The sequence below is a fragment of the Athene noctua genome, chromosome 22 (assembly GCF_965140245.1).
Source record: "Athene noctua chromosome 22, bAthNoc1.hap1.1, whole genome shotgun sequence".
NCBI lineage: Eukaryota > Metazoa > Chordata > Aves > Strigiformes > Strigidae > Athene > Athene noctua.
Window position 1 is genome coordinate 1,007,860 of NC_134058.1, and position 23,273 is coordinate 1,031,132.

The 23,273-nt window shown below is 49.6% G+C and overlaps 1 protein-coding gene across 3 annotated transcripts; it reads left to right on the top strand.

The window, feature by feature from the left end:
- Nucleotides 1-6,169: 6,169 nt before the first annotated feature.
- On the top strand, nucleotides 6,170-23,186 carry WRAP73 (WD repeat containing, antisense to TP73). 3 transcript variants are annotated; one of them, XM_074924615.1, is made up of 13 exons: nucleotides 6,170-6,317; nucleotides 6,795-6,947; nucleotides 7,531-7,647; nucleotides 14,814-14,886; nucleotides 15,756-15,859; nucleotides 16,681-16,767; nucleotides 17,598-17,732; nucleotides 17,823-17,900; nucleotides 19,220-19,325; nucleotides 20,320-20,445; nucleotides 21,172-21,363; nucleotides 22,239-22,339; nucleotides 22,457-23,186. In XM_074924615.1, exons 1-13 carry the CDS (start codon nucleotides 6,249-6,251, stop codon nucleotides 22,478-22,480), a joined length of 1,365 nt encoding a protein of 454 aa, XP_074780716.1. In that variant the 5' UTR covers nucleotides 6,170-6,248; the 3' UTR covers nucleotides 22,481-23,186. The 3 variants fall into 3 exon arrangements, with proteins under 3 accessions (XP_074780716.1, XP_074780717.1, XP_074780719.1); XM_074924616.1 differs by having other exon boundaries at nucleotides 19,220-19,319; XM_074924618.1 differs by having other exon boundaries at nucleotides 6,216-6,317; nucleotides 6,648-6,947.
- Nucleotides 23,187-23,273: the final 87 nt, after the last annotated feature.

The window sequence follows — 23,273 nt, forward strand, 5'->3', positions numbered from 1 at the left end:
TCCTCTTCCGCGGATCTGGGGAATACGGGAGGGACATTCCTGTCTCTGCATCACCGCAGTGCCACAGGTTCAGGCCGCGGGGGTACCCTTAGGCTGGTATGTGAAACATCTTCGGGCGCCAGCAGCTCGGAGCCAGGCGTGCCAGGAGAGCGGGATGGCAGAGGATCCGGGCCCCGCCGGAGCTGCGGCATCCCCCGTGGCCAGGGGCCATTTAACTTCAGAAGAAGTCTGCCTGTGCCCTATTTGGATCTAGCCCTTCATCCCTGAGCCTGGTTTTAGGCACAGGGCAGCTTTTATCCCAGGAACATCATTCGTCAACATATTTTTCTTAGGAAGCTCTAGTTGCAGATGCCCACAGATCAGTAAAGGCCTAAAGACAGGTAAGACACCCGGATGCACAGTGCGAGTTTACGGTGAAGCCACGATGCAGACACCATAGTTCTTACTTGCTCAGACATTAAAATGACCTTCCCACCTCTGAGCAGCTTGCAGACATTACTGAACGGACCACAGGGCAGGAATGCTGCCTCTGCTTTGCAGGCAGGGGAGCTCACTGGGAGGAAGCACAGCGCTCACCCGGGACCGCCTGCGGGAAGCCCGTGGGAGAGCCAGTTCTTGAGCCAAAGCCTTCCGAGCCCTACTGCAGGGGCACGGCCAGAGTCATCCTCAACTCAGTCTGTTCCTCTTGCCCCGGGACAAGGCTTCTCGGCCTCTTTCAAGCGCAGAAGGAAGCACACAGCATAGCTCGGCTCTCTTTGTGCCCATCACCTCTCTGACCCCAGGAGCGGCACATTTCACGGAGCCATCTTGAGCCCCACGCTGCCTTCCTCTCCTGGCAGCCCCACCATGCCATCGTCCTCCTCCTCGCCCCCTGGCAGCAGCAGGACACTTCCCTGCCCTGGCTGACATGGATGTGCCCCAGGCACCATCTGGCTACTCCGTTTAACCCACACCAGCATTAGCATCTTGTTTCAACTCGGTACCGACATCTAATAGTGAAAGCCTGAAAACTTCCTGCTTTTGGGGCTCGAGCTGCCGAGCACGAGGGCAGCTGCTTTCTAACTGAGTGATGCTCGGGGTCACCCGGGCCCCTCTGAGTCAGCTGGGGACCGGGTGGCTGCGGGGGCCAGGAGTTAAAATGAAAGCAAGGAGGTGTCCCCCGACAGCTGAGCCCGTGGGCTGCCTTCTGCTGCATCCACGAGACACGGCATCCACACTCTTCCAGGAGGGTCTGCCACAGCAGAGGAGGGCTCGCTCCCCACGGGGCTCATCACAGAACAGCCAGCAGCGAGAGCCTGCTGTCCTCCTACCCCTCCTCGTCCACATGTGACACACAGAGAAACGAAAGCACCTACACGGCAGCTTTGCGGAAAGGAAAAGCCTAGAGCGGAGGGAGGCGACTGCTGGTGGCCTTACCCTGCTTCCATGCTGCTCTCCCTGGCCCAGGGCAGCGGCAGCCTCAGGAAGGAGCCAGGCCTTTCCCTTCAGCGCAGAGAGCACCTCCGCACCGCCCCGGCTGTGTGGTCATGATGGGTGACACCAGCTCTAACCACGTGGCTGCACTCGTTTTCGAAAGGAAAAAAATCTGAATATTTTAAGGGCGTTTTGGAAGTTCCCTTTCTCTTTCAAAGCACAATCAGCGCCAGCATCTTCTCACATTAGAGCTCTGAACTCTGTGGGACGACGAGGAGCTCGAGTTGTGTGTTAATGCACATCCCTGCTGCAGCCATCACCGCACATCTTGGGGAAGGATCTCTGCAGCCAGAATGGCAGCCTGACAGCCGGGCACCTAGGATGCTAAAGAATTACAGAAGACCTTGCAGACAGGGTTCCCCGAGGTTGGCAGCGGTGCCAATGGCAGTGTAATTTCCTCTAAAAGGCGATGCCATTTAGAGTCCCATTATGCCATGAACGGTGGAGGCATTCGTGTGTGGGGAAGTGGGGAAAGGGCTCTGATGGTGAGCTCCAGCAGGAGGAAACAGCATCCCACCAGAAGCAGTGGAGGCCCCGCGGCACAGCTAAACTAAAGGTGAACTAGGAAGAGCCTTAGAGACTAATGACTAGATGGGTTGGATGTAACTACCCTCCCAGTGCCCACAGGCTATGTCAGTGGCACCAGGAAACGACTAACCTGGGGCTGAACGCAGCAGCAGTGGCAGAGTTTGAGATCAGCCACAGCCCGGGCTCAGCTTTTCAGTCACTTCCAGCCCCCCAGGTCCCTTCAGAGGCTGTTTCACCTCTGCCACAACTGTGTCACCCGTGTCCCAGCACCAAAGGAAAGCCCTGAGGTATCACCCTGACCTCTGCCAGAGTTTAACCCCTCCCGATCCCCAAACCTGCTCGTTAAACCGAGGACCTTGCCCAGGGCAGGGTGCTGCGAGGGCTCCCCAGGCCCGAATGCCTCAAGGCAGCAGGGAGAGGTGGGGGACGCTTGGTGTGGGGAGCCTGCAGCAGGACCGACACCGGATTTATCGCAGCGTCGAGAGGAGGAGAGACCGGAACGCACACACGGGGGGTTCGGAGCGGGGCGCCGGGGCTGCCGGCGTGATTTGCCCGTTGGCGCCGGGGAGAGCAGCTCTGGGCGGGCTCCCCCAGGCCGGCTCCACGGATCGCTGGATTGCTGCTTCCCTCTGTTGCGAGTCAGGGCATTGCAGGGAAACAGCACAGGGCGAAAACGGGAGTACAGAGCCTGTGAAGAGACAATCCTCCAGCCTCGCTTGCACTGGGGCTCGGCTCAGCACCAGGCTGGGGGCTGCTGCCCCCCCAGGGACGGGGGAGCTGCCTGGGTCGCAGTTCCTTCTGTCCACCTCTCCTCCCTGGGAACTGCCACCGCCGGGATTTCCAAAGGATCAGCATGGAAACGCTCAGCCTCCTCCACCTTTTCCCCACCGCTGTGACTCCGGGTATAGACGAAACACCAAGCCAGCCCCAGCCCAGCCCAAGCAGCCGTTTGTCCCCCAGCCCCAGAGACACACAGAGAATGAAAACACCCACCAAGGTCTGCTACAGCCATCCCGAGATGGGAGAACAACTCTCTGGAGAAGCAGAGCAGATAAACTTGCGTATATTCATCTGTGCTTCATTCAGTCCACGCTCTGTGTTTTGACCACAGAATCTGACTCTGTTCTTAGAATTAGAAACTCAACTTCCTTCTTTCATCAGTATAAGGAAGGTGAAGGGTACCGCAGGTGTAACGGGGGGGCCGGAGCCTTGCTGAGAGTGATGCCTGGCAGCTGGGTTTCTGCGCTCTCTAGAAGGAGCATCCTTGATCTCACCAGCATCGTTAAACCCTTTAGGCTTCGAGTTTTAGGCACCTATAAAGGTCCCCTGCTATTTCACCTAGCAATAACGTATTCCCCCCTATCCTGCTACCCTAACAGCTCAGAATGAAATGTTACAGCAGTTTGCAGCCACCTTAAAGGGAGATAAACGTACAAAACTTGTATAACAGGGCTATTCCTAGTTTCTAAAGACTCTTGGCCCATCCTGAGAGAGAAAGACTTCTGAGAGCCATTTCCAACTCTTACACCAAGCCGCTGTGTATTGCTTGGTGGCTTGTGAACCAGCCCCAGGACTTTCCTCTGCACAATGAGAGCCATCAGGCTCATCCAGCCCACAGCAAATAACTTCGTGTTTGCAAAATGCTGAAGGATCCCAAGGTGCCAACGCTACCCTGTGCTATCGCTCATTTGTCCCACATTATTAAATTCACACCTGCAAACTGAGGCTTGTAAAAGCGACCGAGAGCGAGCGAGCTCTTCCTGCAGCACACTTGAATCTCGGGAGCCCTCCTTGGGGTCCAGCAGCTTATTAACAATTTTCTTTCCAAGGAGCAGGCAGGTTTGACAGAAATCCTCTCTGAAGGACAGAGTTGTCGGCAGGGAGCTCGCAACAGGGCAGAGGCTAAAGCAGCCAACCCTCCCTCCCTCCCTGGCAGCCGAGCGTCAGCCCTGCCTGGGGACCCCGGCGGCGGGCAGGCAGCCCCAGCATCCTGCCGGGACCCAGCCCTGCCGCTGCTTTTCCCATTCAAGGCTTGGCTGGTTTTTTCCTCCGAGAGTGCTTTAACTTTGGATCTAAGGCACTTGGGAGCAAACTTTCCGAGATGCTTTAATATTGTGTAACTAGCCTACAAAGCAAAGCGGCGGCAAACCATCTTCCAGCTGCGTTATCGAGCACTCGAGCGAGGGTCGTGCTGGGTAACACACACACAAATAGCAAGGGGTTTCCTTTTGTCGCTTTTTTTCTTCCTACCTGCTCTGGCTCCCCAAGCGTCGCGAGTTCCCTCGGAGGTCTCCCGCGGACAGGAGCGGCCTGGGATTGAGGATCTATGTTATTTACTGCCCTACAATCAAGTAGCGTCCCGGTCGCCTAGGCAATGACATTGGAGCTGTTGAAAGCTATGTGAAAAGTGAGGCAAAAGCTTGTGCGCTCCTTCCTGGAATAGGAGGCGGTTGCAAGGGGGTGGGGAATGCTCAGCCAAGCGTGCTGGGGAATTAAGCCGGTCACCAGCGCCAAAGTGACTCCGGGGCAAGTTGGCTCTGGGGGCTCCGGCAGCGGGAACCACCTGGCAGCGCTGCGCCAGAGGCGGCTGCTGGGGGCTGATCCCGAGGGAGCGGGGAAGGAGACTCCACGTAGACCGCCGCACCAAGGGAGGCTCTTCCCCTCACGAGACTGATGGACTGAGTCGGTTTTGTGTTCAAAATGACCAGCTCACCCCTCCTGGGGTGTCAGAGGAGCAGGGCAGCCTGCCTGGGGGACCAGCAAGGGCCTGACCTTCCACCACCCCGCGTCCCCCACGGGACAAACGGCTTGCCAAGGCGCACGTAGAGTGGCAGCGGATGAAGATCGAGTATTTCTGATTAAAAACCATCAGCCGTGAGGCTAGTTATCTGCGCCGCGTGGGCTCACTGATACACCTTCTTACTGACACCCGTTTCTAAAAGCTACCGTTTTGCTGGGCGCTTGCCCTTTAGCCTGCACCCAGTGACTTGGGGAAACGGTGAGCGGGCTCGTTACCGTGAGCTCCTCGGCGGTGCCGTTACGTTGCCCACCTCCACTCAGAAACCAGCAGGCAGGGCTCTGCCCGCAGGCCCCCACGCTTCGCCCTCGGGGGCAGATGGTGACCGGGGAGCAGGAGTCACGCTCGGGCCCTTCCTTACTGGCAGGGCTGGAAAACAGATGCATTTACCAGCCCCTAAACACATTGCGGTGGCTGTAACCAGTTTTTGGAGCCGAATTGCCTAATCCGTGGTGAAAACTGGACTCTGAGCTCTGTTCTGAGCCCAAGGTTTACTTTTGAAACGATGATGATTGCGTTCCCCGAACAAGGGGGTGTGGTCCCACCTGGAGTGCTCTTCTTGCTGGCCACCAGACTCGGGCTGCTGCTCAGGAGGGGCTCGTTGCCCACCCACAAATGTGGGGGTGATGGGCTGGCTGGGCCAAACGAGGAAAATTCTGCATCCCCATCACTTCTGGGTGGCCGCTCACGGGGAAGGGACACGGAGGCCTCTTCAGCTTTTGTGCTGGGTGCCCAAAGGACCGGAGAGTTTTCAGACACAGACGTCCCTGTCACGGCCCTCGGTCCCCCCTGTTGGCTCCTCTGCTCCCCGGCAGCCGGGGCTGTTCCTCGGGGAATACGGACCCTGGGAGGGGTTATCCAGGCCTCTCCCCCTTAACGGGCCAGCCCTGGCTCCGTCTCCTCTCAAAACTTTTTAGTTTTGATTCATCCTCATCCGATTAGCGCCCCGTTTACTGGTGCTATTTCTACTGCAATTTGCAGTCCCTCTGCCCTAGCTGGGGAGCCTTTCCCCGGACACCGCGGCCGCTCTCCCGTCGCTGTCAGTAATTAGTCAGCGGTAATAATTAGCCGGCGGGCCCGGGCGCGGGATGTTGCCCGCGGAAAAGCGGGAGCGAAATGACTGACGGGGAAGAGCGGGGGAAGAGCGGGGGGGGGTCGGGCGGTGCCGTCGGGCCGCAGGGGAGGCAGCCTGCGGGAGGAGGCACCGCTCCGCCTCTCATTAAGCGGCTCATTTGCATGCTAATTGCTGTGGTGAGGCGCCTGCCCGCCGCCAGCCCCGCCCCGGCCTACAGCTCCCGGCGTGCCGCGGGGCCGCGCGTCCCCCGCTCCCATTGGCTGCCCGCCCGACCCGCGCCCGCCCCTTCCGGTCGCCGCCGCCGCGGGGCGAGGGCCGGGCCGGGCCGGCGGGTTTGAATCGCGGCGCGGCCGCTTCCCCCCCCCGCACCCCGCCATGAACTTCTCGGAGCTGTTCAAGCTCTCCGGCCTGCTCGGCAGGTTCTCCCCCGACGGCAAGTGCCTGGTGAGTAGAGGCCGCCGCCTCGCCCCGGGCGGGCCCCGGCCGGGCCTCGGCCGGGCCTGCGGGCTCCGAGGCCGGACACCGGAGAGGCAGCGGCGGCGCTGCCGGCCCTGCGAAAGCTCAGCTGTCCGCGCGGCTTGCTCCGAGGCTTTTAGTCAGTCTAAACGGAGATCTGATGAGGGTTAATGAAATAAAACAAGTTATGAGGCAAAGAGTAAGTTTTTAAAAAGCGGAATGCGTTGACCGGCAGCCATGGAGTGAACGAGGGTTCTTTTTGTTACTGTAACCGCCCCGCTGCCCTCCTGGCTTAGGGGGTTTTGCTGTGCTTTGCAGCCGAGCGCGGCGCACGACAAGCCTGTGTGAAATGAAACGTCCTGGTGGCCTCAGGAGCGGCAGCGTTCTGTCCCGGTGCGGGGACAGCCGTGGCTCCCCAGCCCGGCGTTGGGGCGCCAGCGCCGCGTTGGTTTTGCTCTCCTTCAGGCTTCGTGCGTGCAGTACCGTTTGGTGGTGCGGGATGCGAGGACCCTGCAGATCCTCCAGCTGTACACTTGCCTGGATCAGATCCAGCACATAGAGTGGTCGTCGGACTCGCTCTTCATCCTGTGCGCCATGTACAAGCGCGGGGTGGTTCAGGTAAGGGCAGACCGTGTTTCCTAGGGGGGATTCGTGCGTGGTGGCAGCGAGAGCTTCTTAACAGCCAGCCCTGCTTCGATGCTTTTGCTAAAGCGTCTGACGTTGTTATGGGTAACGCGTGGTTTGAGGATAACCCAGCGTGCCATTGTTTCTAAAACCATGACAGACATCTCGCGTGGAACAAACCCCACCAAATTTAGAATAAAAATATTTCTCAGAACAAATAAAAGCTGGAGATTATCTCACAGCATCTCAGTTCAGTAGGAAATAAACACATGCAAGCTTGTTAAATGGACTAAAACTTTTCTCAAGTGTTGGATGTTCAGAATATTTGTCACGGGGAAAAAAAAACCAAACAAACCAACAAACACTTAACAGTTTGTATGAACACACAGAGGTGTGGGGCTTACTTTTGTAGCGGGATCCAGCGCCAGTCCTTCATGGCCGTGGGCTCTCAGAGGCTTCCTGACCTCTCTGGTCTGCGATGCAGGCACCTTTTCTCAGCTGCAGCGTGTTCTGGTGAGCAGAGGTTTTGACGAGCTGTTCCTTCGCTGCGCTCTGTTTGGTTTCTGCTCTGACCTAGGTCTGGTCCTTGGAGCAGCCAGACTGGCACTGTAAGATAGACGAGGGGTCGGCAGGACTGGTGGCTTCATGCTGGAGTCCGGATGGTCGTCACATTCTCAACACAACCGAGTTCCATGTAAGTGTGAAGTCATGATTACTCTCCACGGTATCAGATGTTGCTGTCTGCCCTTTGCCTCTTAAAATAACCTAAAGCTCTTAAAGCTGTAGTGGTGGTAAAGAACACTGATATAGTTCTTCTGTATTTGCATATGTAATCTAAATTAATTCCAGTTTAGACGTTAATTATTGTGTTAACTTTTTATCCTATTGCTTCTGATGATAAGATAGAAAAGAGCTTTGAAGATAAAATTATGTGTTTGAGAAAAGTGCAGGGATAACTGGCATTCATCACAGCTATTTTAGAAATCAAGGGTGGTGTTTGTAGCTCAGGGAAGGCTCAGGATTTCTAGCAAAAGAACTCCAAACATTGAAGAGTGGCTGTGGAGTTAAAAAAAAAATATGATCTTAGGTTTATTGAGCTATGAGATTTTAGGTCCAGACCCTGGAAATACTTTCATAATTATTTGATTTTACACACAGGAGTCTGACTGCTGTTGATAGAACCACTTGCAAAATTAAAATTAAAACACCTGCAAGTGCTTATGGGTTAAGAGCAGTATTCTGGAATCCACATCAGTCTGTGGATGCTGGGCTTGCTGGGAGGCATGTGGAAGTCTGATTCTCCACTTTATAGTCTCTGGATTAGAGCTGATGATTGGTGTAACTCAACACAGGGATGAACAGTCACAAAAGAGCTGAGAACTACACGCGAGACCTTTTTCTCTTTGCTGTGTTTACTCTTCAAAAGATGGGTTTTAGATGTCGTAACCCTCGCTAGCGCTGCATTTGGATGTTACAAGATTTTTCCTTTTTTCACACAAATCCCGATGTCGGTGGAATACAGACAGGCACTTTGGCAGTTGGGTGTGTGGACTGGGGACAGCACAAGAGCTGGTGCTCAAGGGAACCTCTGGAGAAACTCGAATACGGCTCCGCTGTGGTTCCTGGCGCACACACACGGTGGAACCCCCCGGCAAGGATGTTTAGTGCTGGCAAGGACTCTTAGTGCTGACTGGGGTAGAGGTTTTCTGGCTGGAAAGCTGTCTCTTTCTGTTCCCCTGCCCCTTCAGAGGGGGTTACGAGGAGTGATGAATTTAGGCCTTAGTTTTCCCAGGAATGAATCGCCCTGATGGCGATGAAAGTAAAAAAAACGAGTCCGGAAGTTCAGCCTGAAGTCAGGAAAGCCACTCCTGGTAGTCAGGCAGGAGCACTGCAGTCAGTAACCCAAACCAGAGGCTGGTGCTGTGTGCTACGAGCGAGTATCTCGCGGCACGTGCGTGTGGGGGTGGACTAGCAAGTATTTATTGCCTCCCAACAGAACTTGGTTTGACCTTAGAGGATTTCATTAAGCCTTTGCCAAGTTGGCATCTGTGTTGGGATAAGTTTTCTTTCCAGCTGTAAACAGGTTGCTAAATTAGCTTTTGTCAGACAGCTGCCTGGGTTATGCTGGTGTCTGAGTTGTGTTTACTCTCTCTGCTAAATCCATAGTCTGGTGGGACAGACATGAGTAGTGCTGGAGACAGAAACTGCCAGGATACTTAATATTGGTGTATTATGTACATTATCAAATTCAGCGATTGCTCGGAGGGCTCAGGGGTTCCCTGTCAACGCATGCAGCTTGGCTTCGGTAGCCTGACATTTTCAAACAGCACCAGCTAATTGCTCATACTTGTAATTCTTCAGGTCAACGTGTCTGCTCCACTCTAAGCTCACAAATAACTTTCTTATTCCTAGATATTTTCTTTTTTTTTTTTTTTTTAAGGGATATGGTTGTGCTAATTTATTTCTAGCAATCTGTACTGATTAGTGCCTCAGAAAAATCACTCATCGGCCAACTTGCAGTCGGGTTCTTTTTGTGGCCAGCGCTATAGTGAATAACGTTGTGGGGTGTTTGACGTGCTGGTGTGCTGTCCCTAACCCCAGATGAGCGCAGCAGAATTCTGACGCACGCTTCCCAAATCCATTTTGACTCTGTTCAGTCTTTTGAGACGGCGGCAATGCTCTGTGTGCACTTAATATTAACTCTGCAAATGTGAGCATTTTATTGGGGAGGAGTCTTGTAGTAACGTGCAGGTTACACAGTGTGCAGCAATACCGAATGGCACAGGTACCTGTCTAAATCTTTACAGTTACTGCAACGAACATGATAGACAAGGCAACCAAACGGTACAGCCTTATGGGGGCAAGCAGAGAGAGGCTCTGTCCTTTCACTTGATGGGTTGTTTTCCACAATAAAAGATTGCTGGCAGATGCAGAGGAATTGATGATGCTTAATTACAAAAGCGTGTGTAGTACCTAGTTACTTGCCCCAAGACTTTGAAAGCGTCTTTGTGCTGTACCTTAGCTCAAGCGTTGTGTGTGGAGGGGTCGTTCTGTCAGCAGCTGGGCTGGAAGTTCTGCGGAGATGTAGAAGAGATTTAAGCTTGTGCCTTAAACTCTTGCTATGCTGGGTTGGAGGATTCCCTTCTGTCGGGGACTGTCAGTGCTGCTCTCCAGAACTGCAGGGCGAGATACAGACTTGTTAGGTTTTGCCAGGCAAAAACTAGTGTTTTACTGGGCAGCCAGATATATTCAAAAGTACTCTCAAAGTTGGAAGTTTGTTTTTTGTTTTTCCTTCAACTGCCTGCTTCTATCCTACAGGCACATGTGAGAAGTGGTCAGAATAGTTGCAACGTGATTTTTTCCTCACCTTGTTGGTTACACCAAGCTGGAGTACAGTTCTGTTAGGAAACCAACAGGGTTTTTTTTTTGGGGGGGGGGGGGGGGGGGAAGAAAAAGGGAGGTGGTACTTTTCTCATTTAACTAATCAGGAGCAAATCTAAATCAGTTGGAAGAACACCTTCTGAAAGCCTGATAGGCAAAGTCTCTGCAATCTGAAAAAGCTGGAACACCGTGTTTATGTTGATTCATGCAGGGCACTGGAAAGGAGTTTGTTACTGATTTTGTAGCGGGCGTGGCGTGTCCTCTCCTGCTGAAATGCGCCGCGGCAGGTCTGCAGTGCCTACCACAGCAGGCTGATTGCTAGAAGGTTCCGTGTTACCGGTTTGTCCTGTGGAAGGTGCTGTACCAGGTAGCTCTCCTCTTGCAGTGCCGTCATGCCGCCCAAATTCGTAGCCCGTGGAGAGCTCGGACGGGAGCTGCAGATAAAAGATCCGGAGAAAGCAGATGGATCCTCTGCTTCCTCCTGGCTCTCGGGTTTTGTGATAACCCGTTTGAAGACCAGCAGCATTGTTCTGGAGCGTCTCTCAAGAGCTGTACTTGTAAACTACGGGCGTTGTACTTTCCCTAGTTCCACGTTGGGAACTGAAGCATTAAGGAGCTTCTTTCGAAGCACAGTAGCAGGGGGAGAAGCGTGTGTTTCTGTGTATATTGGAGCTAATCCTTAGTAACTGTAAATGGCTACATTGGTTGAAAAATGCTTTCTGTCGAGGAATGCGCTCTGAATAATCTTCTGAAATCCGGTGCTGACAGACACTGCTATGTAAGGAGGCCTTGTGACCCAGTCAAGTCTGGGACAAACGTTGACAGTCATTTGAGATGCAAGGTTGTTTAAAAGTGTGTTTTTATCTATTGAAAATCACCAGTCTTACACCTGCCTATAGCTGTCAACATTGGGATGTAGTCCCGAACCCCGCACTGGAGACTGTTTATCACGTTACCATCTAAATACTTTTTATTTCTCAGCTGTTTTTAGGCTATTTTAAAAATGCTTCTGCTTTTGGTTTGTTTTTCCACTGCAAAACAACAGCTGAAAACTTCTCAGACACCGTTATCGTTAGGATTTGAGTTTGACATCTCCGCTTCAGCATGGATGACTCCATTAAGAGAAAGCACCCCTCAGAATGATCAGTGAGGAAGTGCTTGCTGCAGGCTTAACTGACCACGATCTGTTCTCTGGAATAATAAAGCAATTGCCCCTTCCCCACCAAGTGTCTGAGAGAAGCAAATAAGAGCAATTTTTGAAGTGTTTGGCTTTCTTTTTTCGCCCTCTGTGCATTTTTTGTTTCTGTCTCTCATAACGATATCTACTAGCTGTGAAATTGCCCAAGAAAGTTTATGTTGGCAGCTTGTGGAATGATGTTTTGGTTGGGAAGGTGAAGGGGTCTCCGTTTTTGTCACAGTTTAATTGTAAACGTATCGTTAATCCGTGTAAGATGGGTGTGAAGTCCATACGTTAAACATACAAAGTAACTTCCTCAGTTTATAAAAATGTTTGTACACAAATAGAACAACTGAAGAGAACCCTGATTCCGGGAATCAGAGCGGTGTTTGACAGGCAGCCAAAGGCCCCGGTTATGCTGTGTGCGTTACAGCCCAGCACAGAGTGGGCTCTGACCCGCGGTCGGGTGCTTCCCTCCCTTCCCGCCTGCCGCCTTTTCAGGAGAGAGATGCTGAAGTTGAGCGGAGGATCTTAGGAGCTGTTGGGGGTGCGACTGCTTTAGATGGGCTCTGAAGCGCGTTGGTTAGCGAGGGCTGGTAGGCATCCGGTGTCATAACGGGCCTTTGTTTTCGCAGGTGTGTGTTGTGGGGGTCTGTGCGGGCGGGTGTGAACGCCCCACGGGTGCTCTGTGCCCCCCCGGGCGCTGCAGGGGCGGCATGGCCCTTCCCGCTGTACCTGCTGGAAACGCTGGGGGGGTTTATGGGGCAGCAGGGTACCATGCCAGCAGTATCGATTCGTGTGTAACGTGGCTGAAACTCGTGGTGTCGGGGAAGCGCAAGCTCAGGAGTTAAGCACAACGTGACGAGAACGAAGAGGGAAACCATTATGGGTGTCTTCTCTGGGGGGTTAAAAAACTCGACCCTTTTAGGGGAGGTTCTGTCTGAAGGGCTGTGCCCAGGGATGAAGCACAGAACAGAGGTGTTTCACTCTGCGGTGGCATCCTGCGCAAGGCAGAGGTGCCTGTAAGAGCTCTGCACCTGATCTGCTCTCCCTCGCCTCTAGAGGTTTTCCTCTTCGATGCGCTCGAGCTCGATGTGGGGAGGTTTTGCCTTGCCGGCGGCTCCGAGCCAGCCTGTGGGCCAGGACAGAGGCGTTTGCTGTGCAACAGGCCAGGGGAGCTGATCGTGAGGCCGAGTAGCAGCACAAGGGTAAACTTGGGTGCCTTTGGCAGGAGAAATTCCGATCCAGACCTCAGCATTCGAGGCTTGCAGCTGCTAAGCTTGTATTAAGTGGCTGTAGAATGCGTGTTGTGTATGCTGCGTGTTTTGGTCAGGGCAGGAACAGCAGCAAGTACTTTTAACGCTGCAATTAATAGGAGCAAGCAGCATATCACTATTGCAGCTGCTACAGAAGAATGTCAGTAGGTATTCTGTTGGTATTTTTAAAGTAAATCTTGTGTGAAGAGCAGACTTAACAGCGCTGTATTTTCGTACGTCCGGAAGTGAGCAGTTGCGGTTGATAAAACTTGATTAATGTTGTTCATCTAGTGGATTCCTCCAGGGCCTGCTAAACCTAAAGGAGATACTGTAGATGTCTAGGTGTAATTTCATACCTGTAAAATAAAGGAAGAGAACAATAAACGCAGCATAAAATAGTGGTCCAGTACTATTTCTAACTTTGGATAGAAGTGGACTGGAATCTGATCTGCTTGTGCTATTTCCTGTAGTAAATTAAAAAAAATATTTGTGTTGTTTCTTCATCTATCAAAAGTTGCTTCTGTATAGGAGAAGCAGTAGGGAGAACAGCTAATGCTGCTCTTTCATTTTGGGACTTCACGTATCTGGAGGGAGGCAGCGTTTATTAGGATTCTGAAGCTTGGTTTGAACACCCTGTCAGTTACTTGAATCGTGCTTTCTGGCAAAAATATTGTCAGCAATGAAAAAAAACCCCTCTTGAGTTCTGTGGCAAGGCACGGTCTGTAGTGTTCCCAGGTAGAACAGACACCCAGGATGCCACCTTGGAGTCATCACCATTGAATAAGACCAGTTACTTCAGAGAAAGAAAATGTGCATTGAGGACAAACATGCCGAAAAGTGTAGCAGAAACTTCCTCCTGAGACTGCTGGAGATGCTGCTGCTCCGCATCTGATGCAGGAGGAGGATGAAACGGTAGACCGTGCTGAAGTTTTACTTATATAATGGATCAGAACTAATTTTGTTGCTCGGTAGCTCTGGAAGGATGGCTTTATGGCTGTGGTGCTTTACTGCAGAAATAGTTTTACCTGCATCTCTTCTAGAATCTCTTACCTTGGTGCAATAAAATGTAGAAAACAACAAGGAAAAAATGACACTGGAAACATTCCGCCCTCCCGATATAAATGCAGAGGTTCACATGACATACTGGTTAATGCACATATGTCTGGTGTGGCTGCCGTTGCTAAGGGAGAGTAAGTATTTGTTTTTAATCGAATAATGTGCAGATGGCAACGCAGAGCTTCCAGAATGCAGGCTGTGACCTTGAAAGCTGTGCAGAGGCTTGTTTTGCAGCTGACTGCCTTCTCCGCAGTTTTTGTGTTTTATGGATGCACGAGCCTCCAGAAATACCCCAAAATGTATGGGGGTTAAATGATGGTTAATGCTTTGCTTTGCGTAGCACGTTTTGGTTCTTTTTCTAATCTTTCAGCAATTACGTGATGTTGTCGTCTTCTGTGTGGCTGAGGAGGGAAGAGCGAAATGCGAATCAGCTGTCAAAGCCGAGTGTGTCTAAAAGTTGAAAAATACAGCTAAGTTTTCACGCTTGGTAGCTTTTTCCCAAGAGATGTTGAGTTGTTGTAACTTCTCATCCATTCATAAATGTAAAATTTCTCGCCTCTCTTCCAGATTCTGTGATGAAACTGTTTTTTTCCAACCGAGAAGTGTCGCTGTACAGTACATAGGCAGTCGTGTAGCTGGAGTCAGGCTATTATCATAACTTTAGTGTTAATGAAGAGTTTTCTCCCTTTTGGGGTTCTGCATCTTAACTACCCTTAAACACTAGAGCACTGATGTGTAATGCTAATTTGGGATAAGTAACCTCGCTAGCTGAAGGGAGTTGGGAGAGAATTCCTTGCAGTTACTTCTCGGGACTTTGTGTTTGAGCTACACAGGATAGCTGCGAAGTTTAATGAACCACAGAAGGTGTATTGATTGCTCTGTGTTGCTGAATTAGGTTTATGGGTTTCTATGTGTTTATTTTTTTTATCTACAAAAATAAACGCTTCCTTGTCTCTTTTTTTTTTTTTTTTTTTTCTTTCTCTTCGACAGCTGCGGATAACTGTGTGGTCCTTGTGTACGAAATCTGTATCTTACATCAAGTATCCCAAAGCCTGTCAGCAGGGTAAGCGTCACAAATCTACCACAGGAATGGTATTTTTTTTTAATACAGCAGAAGGGAAGGTGAATTTGCTGTGTGACGAGGGAACACGTGGGCTCTGGCAGCCTCCCTGCTGAGGCGTCAGCTCCCCCTCCGGGACGCGTGTCCCCAGGGGTGGTACCTGGGTGCCACCTGCTGCAGCGTCCCGGGATGTGCTCTGGGCTGCCCGCAGTGCCTGGGGGCTCTCATCTGAGCTCTGCCTCGCCCTCAGATACCTGTCTTGGCTGTGTTTGCCTCTGAAGGGTCCTTTAGACGTTAAATTAAGCTGGATGCAGTGGTGATGAAAAACACTAATCCCAAGTGGCTTTTGTCATCTTTTACACGTGAAGAGACTTGCAGTGGAGGCTCGTGTCGGGGCTGTCGAGCCACGTGGCTCTGGTTAGCAGCTTCCTGCCTGGGACTTGCATATATAACATCCCTTATGTGACAAAGACAATTATGTATCGCACATAAAATAAGAATAGATGAGGACGGGTGCCTGGAAGTTGGTGGAGTACCGGTGGTTGCATAACTAATCCATTTAGCCAGGCTAGATGAACGGCTTGTTTGGGGTCTGGGTTTTATTTAACAGCCGTCTGTCAGCAGTCGGGGGGTTTCTGAAGCAGGCTGCAGTTCTGCAGAACCTGCACTTAGAAACGGCACGTGCAAAGCTTACGAACTGCCGACAGAAGCAGATTAGTAACAGCGTGCCTTGCCTTGATGAATGTGACCTTCCCTGAAGATACTCTTCCTCCTCTTTTCACTTCTTGGAATTGGGAGTAACTGCTTTTGATTGAAGAATCACCAGCTCTTCTGTCGTCTTTTCTCTCTGCTGAACCTTGGCTCCCTGGCAGGGATAGCTTTCACCAAGGACGGCCGCTACATGGCAGTAGCAGAAAGACGTGACTGCAAGGACTTCGTTAGCATCTTTGTGTGCAGCGACTGGCAGCTCCTGAGGGTAAGAGGTGTCCTTGCCTTCCGCAGGTCCCGCTCAGGCTGCGAGCGACGGGCCACGCTGCTTTAGCCTCGTTCCCTTCGGGTTTGGCCTCACCAGTGCATTTTCTCCCCAGCACCTGGCTCCCTCCTCTCTTCTGTTCGGGGGGGCCAGGCTGTGCTACGTGTGCGTGAGGAATTTCTGATGGAAAAGTTCACCTTTAAATTCTCGCGTGAGCTTATTTACAATAAATTACACAACGTTAATAATAACAGAAGTATCAAACGCTTGATAAAGCGATCGTTTGGAACGTAGAGTATAAACTGTTGTATTTTCTGTTTAACAACGAGACCAGTCTGTGAAGGATGCACACGAGCGTGTCTTAAAGGACCGCGTAGATCTGAGAAATTAAACCCCATTAAGAACAAGTCTGCACATAGTGTCACCTCTGTGAGTCTCATTAGCAATATTTGGGAAATACCACTAAATGCTCATCATGTTCCCAAGCTCTTCCCTCATGATCCTGTACCAGTCTTTGAGGCAAGGAGTTAGGCTGGCTAGATTTCTTGACTGGTTCAGTGTAACAGCTTTTATTTTATTATGAAATGCTGTTCGTTTTAAGGTAGATCAACTCTCTGCCTTTACAGAAGAGGGAAACCGAAGGAACGGTGAACGCAGCATACTATTACAAAAGGAAATATTTCTGTTCCTGTGCTGGCGTACAAAAGGCTCTTTTGCCTTCGTGGTAGCACTGAAAAGGGTAAAGCTGAGGACTGTGTTAGGTCAGATGCAACACTGTGTGTTAGAATATTTCAAATGGGTTTGTTTTTTTCTCTTGGGGGCAGCATTTTGACACCGAAACGCAAGATCTGTTTGGGATTGAATGGGCTCCTAATGGCTGTGTTCTGGCAGCGTGGGACACGTGTCTGGAGGTACTGAGGGAAAAGCAGATTGGGTTCTTGGAGAGTTTGAGTGAGTTTGTAGCTGCTGTGTATAAAGCAGTAACTAAAATAACTAGTGTTATGATTTTTTTTTTCTTTTAAAAATAACAAAAGCTGAACTCACACCGTTTTAAATATTATAATTGTATTGGTAATGGACGTCCTTACAAGTGTACATCAAACTGTTATGTAAATCCTTAATGACAGCATATTATCTCACTAGCTTACTTCCTAATTTGTCTTGAAAAAAACCAACTTGATTGTGAATGTTGCAGAAACCACTATTGAAATAATGAAAGAAAAATGAACGAATTCTTCTGTAGGACTCTCCTATTATTTTGCTTTGCGTTGCACAGTAATTTTACAGTTAAGTAGAAGTTAGTGAGGAATTGCTGTCCTTGCTGCGCTGAGCAGGTGAACTTCTAGGTCTGGCGAAGGGTCCTGCTGTGGCCAGGAGGTTCTGGGCAGCGTGCCTAAAGCAGGGAGCCCTGGGACCTGCAACAGCCCCGTCAGGTGGCTGGTGGGTGCTGGGGGAGGGTGCGACTCTTCCTAACGGCACCCGCTGGGGCTGAGTGCTGGGCTGGGAGGGCCGTGGCTCGGGCCCCGTGGGCCGGCTGTGCTCTTGGGCCAGGGTGGGTGCGTTCTGGGATGCCAGCAAAGCCAGACTGGAAGCCCAGAGCCTCTTGTCTCAAGTCACAGATAAGAGAGCATTCCCTTTGTATTGAACGTGCTGCAGGGAGAGTTTGGAAGGAAGGGGTTGGCCTGTCTTGTGGCTTTTAGCAATACTGTTAGTCTTCAGAACGAATCTCTTCATCTTCCAGTATAAAATACTGCTGTACTCCCTCGACGGCAGACTGCTCTCCACCTATCGGGCCTACGAATGGTCGCTAGGCATCAAATCAATCGCCTGGAGTCCCAGCAGTCAATTTTTGGCAATTGGCAGCTATGATGAAAAGGTAAGAAATAGGGTTTATTTTCTCTTTTATCTGAACCATTTGTAGAACTTCGTTGTAACGATTTTGTCCGGCAATGCTTCCTTGAATTAGGTGCGTATCTTGAACCACGTCACTTGGAAGAAGATCACAGAGTTTGAGCATCCAGCAACCGTTGCGGGCAGCAAGACCGTAAGTACGGCCCCACAGTCTGTTGAATCCTCATCAGTGCTTTGACACTGCTTTTGTATCTGAAAGATGCTAGTAAATCCATTTTGTTCTGGAGACCTTGCTTCTTCCCCTCCTGGTGTGTAAATAGGGCCTGGGAAATTGCATGAAAATCAGGGGACGTAAGAAAAACGGCGGAATCCTTTCAAGTTCAACGAAATACACACACACACGATCCTCTCAGCTTTAGCACTGATCGGTTCTCAGATGACTTCTGTCATAGGCTGGTGTGTTTTGATGTGTCTGGTGGTTACGTTGTGCAGTTGATGACAAACTGGGAGACTTAGCAGGAGAGCTTTGTCTCGGCTTTGTACCATTTGTGACTTCAAACAGCGTTGGAACTGGGTTGTGATCAGGTTCACATCTTGTGTGTACAAGCTCCCCTAAAGAGCTTTTCCTGTAAACATCTGTCACTGTTTACTTTCATCCTCGCATACATGTACACACAAGGCCCAACAGATTCTGGGGAGCTGGCAGCAGGCAGAGAGCTGCAGCTTTTGTTCCAAAAATCACAAGCTGTTCCCATCCAGCAAGGTAAAAAGCAGACGCGGTGTAGTAGTGCTGCCGCAGAGGAGGGAGTGCTCCTGCGGCTGGACGGGTGGCCTCGAGAGGTTACCCGGGGAACTCCGCAACGTGCACGTGACTGTGGCGATGCCTCTTAACCAGAAGCAAGGCACGATCCGTTAAATGGGCCTCAGCAAAACTTCTCATGACTGAAAAATGTCCTTAACGCCCGGTTAGGTGTGAAACAAATGAAAATAGCTCTGTCAATCAATACTACACAGACAGGAATTCAACTGGTGCATTTTATCCTGGTGCTTGCTTTTGGGAATAATGTGTTATAGGCACGCTATTAAAATAACTTTGCTATTTCCTTCTGCGGTGTTGCACTTTATTTGCATTTATTGATGATGGTAAAGATTCTTTGCAAAAGTGAAATCTGTGTTCCCATTGAAATGAAGATGATTTATTGTACTGCCAGGTTTAGCTCTCAGGAACAACGATTGAGGTGTACTCTGGCAGGCTCGTTCTTCATAGACTTCAAGGTTCATTTATTTGTCACGGGAGTGTTTTCCTGATCGTGGTTCCAAACAGCAAATGATTCCCTGAGAATGCTGGATTCGGTGTTTGCTGGCTGAAGCCCTTTCCCCCACTGGTGAACTAGGGGGTGCTGAGACATAATACACCTGAAACCGAGTCACTGGCATGTGGATGATTGGGTAATAGCCCGTGTTCAAGTTCTCCGAGGCCCTTCTGTAGAACTCTCACTTGTTTCTTTGTAGATTGTGTATAAAGAAGTGGAGAAATCCCCATCTGTTGAAACAGAGAGACTTTCTTTCCCTCCAACAAGAGCACTGGCTAGTTCTCTCTTCAGCACACAAAGTAAATGTAAGCCAAAGTTTACTAAAACGAGACACTCGAGTTTGCCATGCAAAGTCTTTTTAAATAAACATCAGAGGTGAACTCTGCCTCTGGAAGAGCTCCCTGGCTGCTCTGCTCAGGGCTCCCACGAGCCCAGGGGCAGGAAGCCCCCGCTGCAGGGCAGCCTCCCGGCAGGTTAAAGACTGGTGGGATGTTGCAGAAAAGAATTCTAATTGCTTGGGGGTGGAAATGGCAGCCAGATCTCCGCGTGGAGCTGCTTGCAGAAATTGTCTTAACGTGGCGTGGATTTTTTTTTTTTTCCGATTTGCTCCATCTATGCAATGTTATTTGATGACTTAGTTTAACTGCAGATAATTGCTGGAATCAGATGAAATATTGCAGTTGAGAATCTTAGCGTAGTGTGTGGCAGTTCCAATAATTTAAAGAAAAACAATCAGAAGGTGTTACAGACTTGCTGTCTGTTTTGGGATGGTGTTTGATCCCTTGGGTATGAGGTTATGTAAAAAAGCAGAGCATGAAGAAGGCCGTTTGGCTTTTGACTAAGAAGATGTAGATGTAGCCGTGCTTTAAACTTGCCTCCAGACAACAGGCTTTGAAATATTAAACAGATGGCAGACAATGTACGATTAGTATTTTTTTTTCTATTTTTGTTACCGTCTCGTCGTTTGTGGTACTGTAAATCACCTTTGTTTTTCACTGGTGTTTGCTTGAGATACTAGTTAAAAGGTAATGGAAAACTTTTTTTTTGTGGTAGTTTAATCTCAGACTTACCTGGATTTTCAGCTTTTTTTTTTTTTTGTAGAAGGGTGAGAACAGTAAGCTGTTCATGTGAAGATGCAGTATCTTAAAACAATTGAAGTTTTTGATAGGAACACCTTGGAGAAGAGTAAAATATGGTCCTATCACTTCAGAGAGAAGGATTTTTTTTTTTAGCAGTTGAAATTTAAATATTTTGTCCATTCAGGCTTGCTTAATAAACTATTTTTATTTCAAATTCCAGATGACGTTTCCCAAGTACCAGTTTCTTTACAGCATATCAAACCAGTTGCTGACAGGGCCAATCCCAAAATGGGAATCGGGATGTTGGCATTCAGTCCAGATAACTGTTTCCTGGCAACCAAAAATGGTAAGTTCCTACTGCCCTGCTCGTTGCGTGTGGTGTGTTTTCAGAAAAGAAACGAGGACAAAAATTGGTCAGTTATATTGCACTGTGGGAAGACTCATGGCCCTATTTAAAATCGGCTCTCTGCTGTGCAGACACGTAACTGCAGAGGAAATTCAGCCTGTGTCTTCTGGCGTACGTGAAGTATTGCGAGCTGCCAGCACTGCTTATCAGGACCTTAACTCAGTCTTGGCTTTGTATTTAATGAAAATAGCATGCTTTTTGTATTTCTTCAAATGTATGTGAGCTCAGTGTATTAGAAAATGAAAGACACAAATCGTTCTTCCTCAATTTACAGGAAAGGTCTCTTGAAAGGCAGGATTCTTCACAACCTCTAGTAGGGGGGCTTTACTCAAACAGTGCAAGTCATGGAATGAATGTTTAATCTTTCCCTTCGATGGCCCTGAGGGGCTGTTTGTGTCTGGATGCAAAACCCAACAACGGGAGTATAATTGGGAATAATTCGATAAAGCCAGTGAAGGACTCCAAGACGAAGTCACTTCTTTTATCCTTCTTTGCAATCTTTCCAAGGAGGCACTGCCAGGCAAAACTGTAGTGGTGTTAAACCTGGGGTGTTCCAAACTGGTTTGTGTTGTGTTGGACCTCAATTAATGCTCATTTCTTCAAAGAAAAAGCATCATCCTTTTATCCTTCGGTTATTTACGCGGTCGCCTCTTCCTTTTCTGACAGATAACATTCCTAACGCGGTGTGGATCTGGGACATTCAGAAGCTGAAACTGTTTGTAGTTTTGGAGCAGCTGTGTGCCGTCCAGTCCTTCCAGTGGGACCCGCGCCAGCCCCGCCTGGCTGTGTGCACAGGGAACAGCAAAGTCTACCTGTGGTCGCCCGCCGGCTGCGTGTCGGTGCAGGTGCCCATGGAGGGTAAGGCTGCTGCTGGAACTTCACAGGCCTCTGATTTCCAAAATATTTTTCCACTTGTAAATCGGTCCGAGCATTATCATGTAAATGGCTCGGATGCGTTCTTGGAGCTTTGTGAAAACAGGTATTTCTGTCTTCAAAAAAGAGGAGTTCATAATGAGATGCAGAAAACATGATGAAACAGCACAGACAGAACACAGGGGCTAACAGCAGTTTAATTGTTGCTTTAATTGTGTGGTATGTTGAGGTTTTTTTCTCAAGATTTATATTCATACCAGTTTATTTACACAGAAGCTGTAGTTATGCGTTGAAAGAAAGACTCTGAAACACCTATAATGTTTTCAGAATGCCCCAAACCGACTAAACTACAACAAAACGCTAACAGGGAAAAACGTGTCTGGTAAATCTGATGCAGAAAGACAGAACATCCCTGAAGCTGAACTCTAAGTCAGCCTGAGTGAGAAGTTTTATGGGTGGCAGTAAGTGATGCGAGGCCATCAGCTAGATCACATAAAGGCCTTTCTGCAGGTTAAATAGAAATTTGAAAGGCTCAAGGTTTTCCCTTCCAGACAAGGCAATGTCATTAGGGTATGCAGCTCTGCACTGGTGAACAATCTTGTGGCACCGACTTGCATTAAAATGACAAGTTCACAAAATCCGTGCTCGTGTTTGGAGTGCAACGTAACTGTAGGTTTGGGGAAGAGTCAGTTCAGCGGCGCACCTGCACGGCTGGATTGGAGACCACGCTGGCTGGGCTGCCCCAGTAACAAAACAAACGCCCTGCTTGAGGCCTCCAGCCTTGTTTCGGCAACGTGTGGCTTACTCCAGGTACCTCTTCCTGGAGCTTCTCACCAACAAATTCTGCTCTGTTCCTGCAGGCGACTTCCAGATCGTGTCTCTCTCCTGGCACTGCAGTGGAGACTCCATGGCACTTCTGAGCAAGGACAACTTTTGCGTGTGCTACTTAGAAAGAGAAGAGGTAAAATAACGATCGTTTGCATTAAAAATGCTCACCCGTTTGAGGAAGAACGAGGAAAGGGGTCAAACCCTGTTGCCCGATCTGAAGTTTTTGTATTTATAAATTATTTATTTGAAGGAGCGTACTCAACCTCCACTCTGAAGTACTGTGATTGCGTTGGAATGAGGTGACGCAGCAACTAATGTGTAGAGGACAGAGTCTGGATTTCAAGAAAACTTTAGTGTTGATGAACTTTCTCTTGAACTTTGTCAACTACAAACCCTTATTTTCTAAAGTTGTAGCTGTGTGTATATAATGTATAACTCTTATTTAAGTTTTATAATTGCCAATAAATATTTTGATAGTTACAAACTTGGTACGACTCTAACTGTGCGCCCGCACTCCCTGTTCGAGCCTCTGCTTCTGTACTACCAGAGCTGAGATCCTGGGGCCCTTTACCCCAGCCCAAGGAAACAGTCGCTCGCGCACAACCGTGTACAGCTTGTATCTGGTCTTGCAAGACAACAGGTTTTAATGGTGTATGAGAATTAAATGTTGTGGCAGAAGTAGACGCATCGGTAAGACACTTGCTAGCAAATCAGTTGTTAAAGCAAAACAAGTTTTTGGTTCAGAAAGCAAATGGAATCGTCTGTAATCATTTTGCTTTTCCAGACTGGGATGTTAACAGGTGATGGTAATTGTGCCTGGCCTACCATAAATTTATTATACTGACCCTTTACAAAAAGGATCGTAACGGATACTTGAGAATTATATATTACAGGCAGCTGAAATGGGAGGTTTTGACCCAAAGTGGAGCGGCCAGTTCAGCCGGGAGAGCCGTGGGAGCATCCTTTACCCTGCCCCCGAGTAGCCAGCCACCGTGTTCTTCGAAGGCAGGGAGCCCGCTGGTCAGGAATTCACTGGGTGTTTTTAATTCTGCTATTAATTTCAGCCT

What these genes read in the sequence shown, in the direction of transcription:
- WRAP73 (XM_074924615.1), top strand. Translation starts at nt 6,249, where the DNA reads ATGAACTTCTCGGAGCTGTTCAAGCTCTCCGGCCTGCTCGGCAGGTTC. An exon ending in TTGGCAGCTATGATGAAAAG is followed by an intron (nt 17,733 to 17,822) that starts GTAAGAAATAGG and finishes TCCTTGAATTAG; the next exon opens with GTGCGTATCTTGAACCACGT. An exon ending in CTTCAGCACACAAAGTAAAT is followed by an intron (nt 19,326 to 20,319) that starts GTAAGCCAAAGT and finishes TTCAAATTCCAG; the next exon opens with ATGACGTTTCCCAAGTACCA.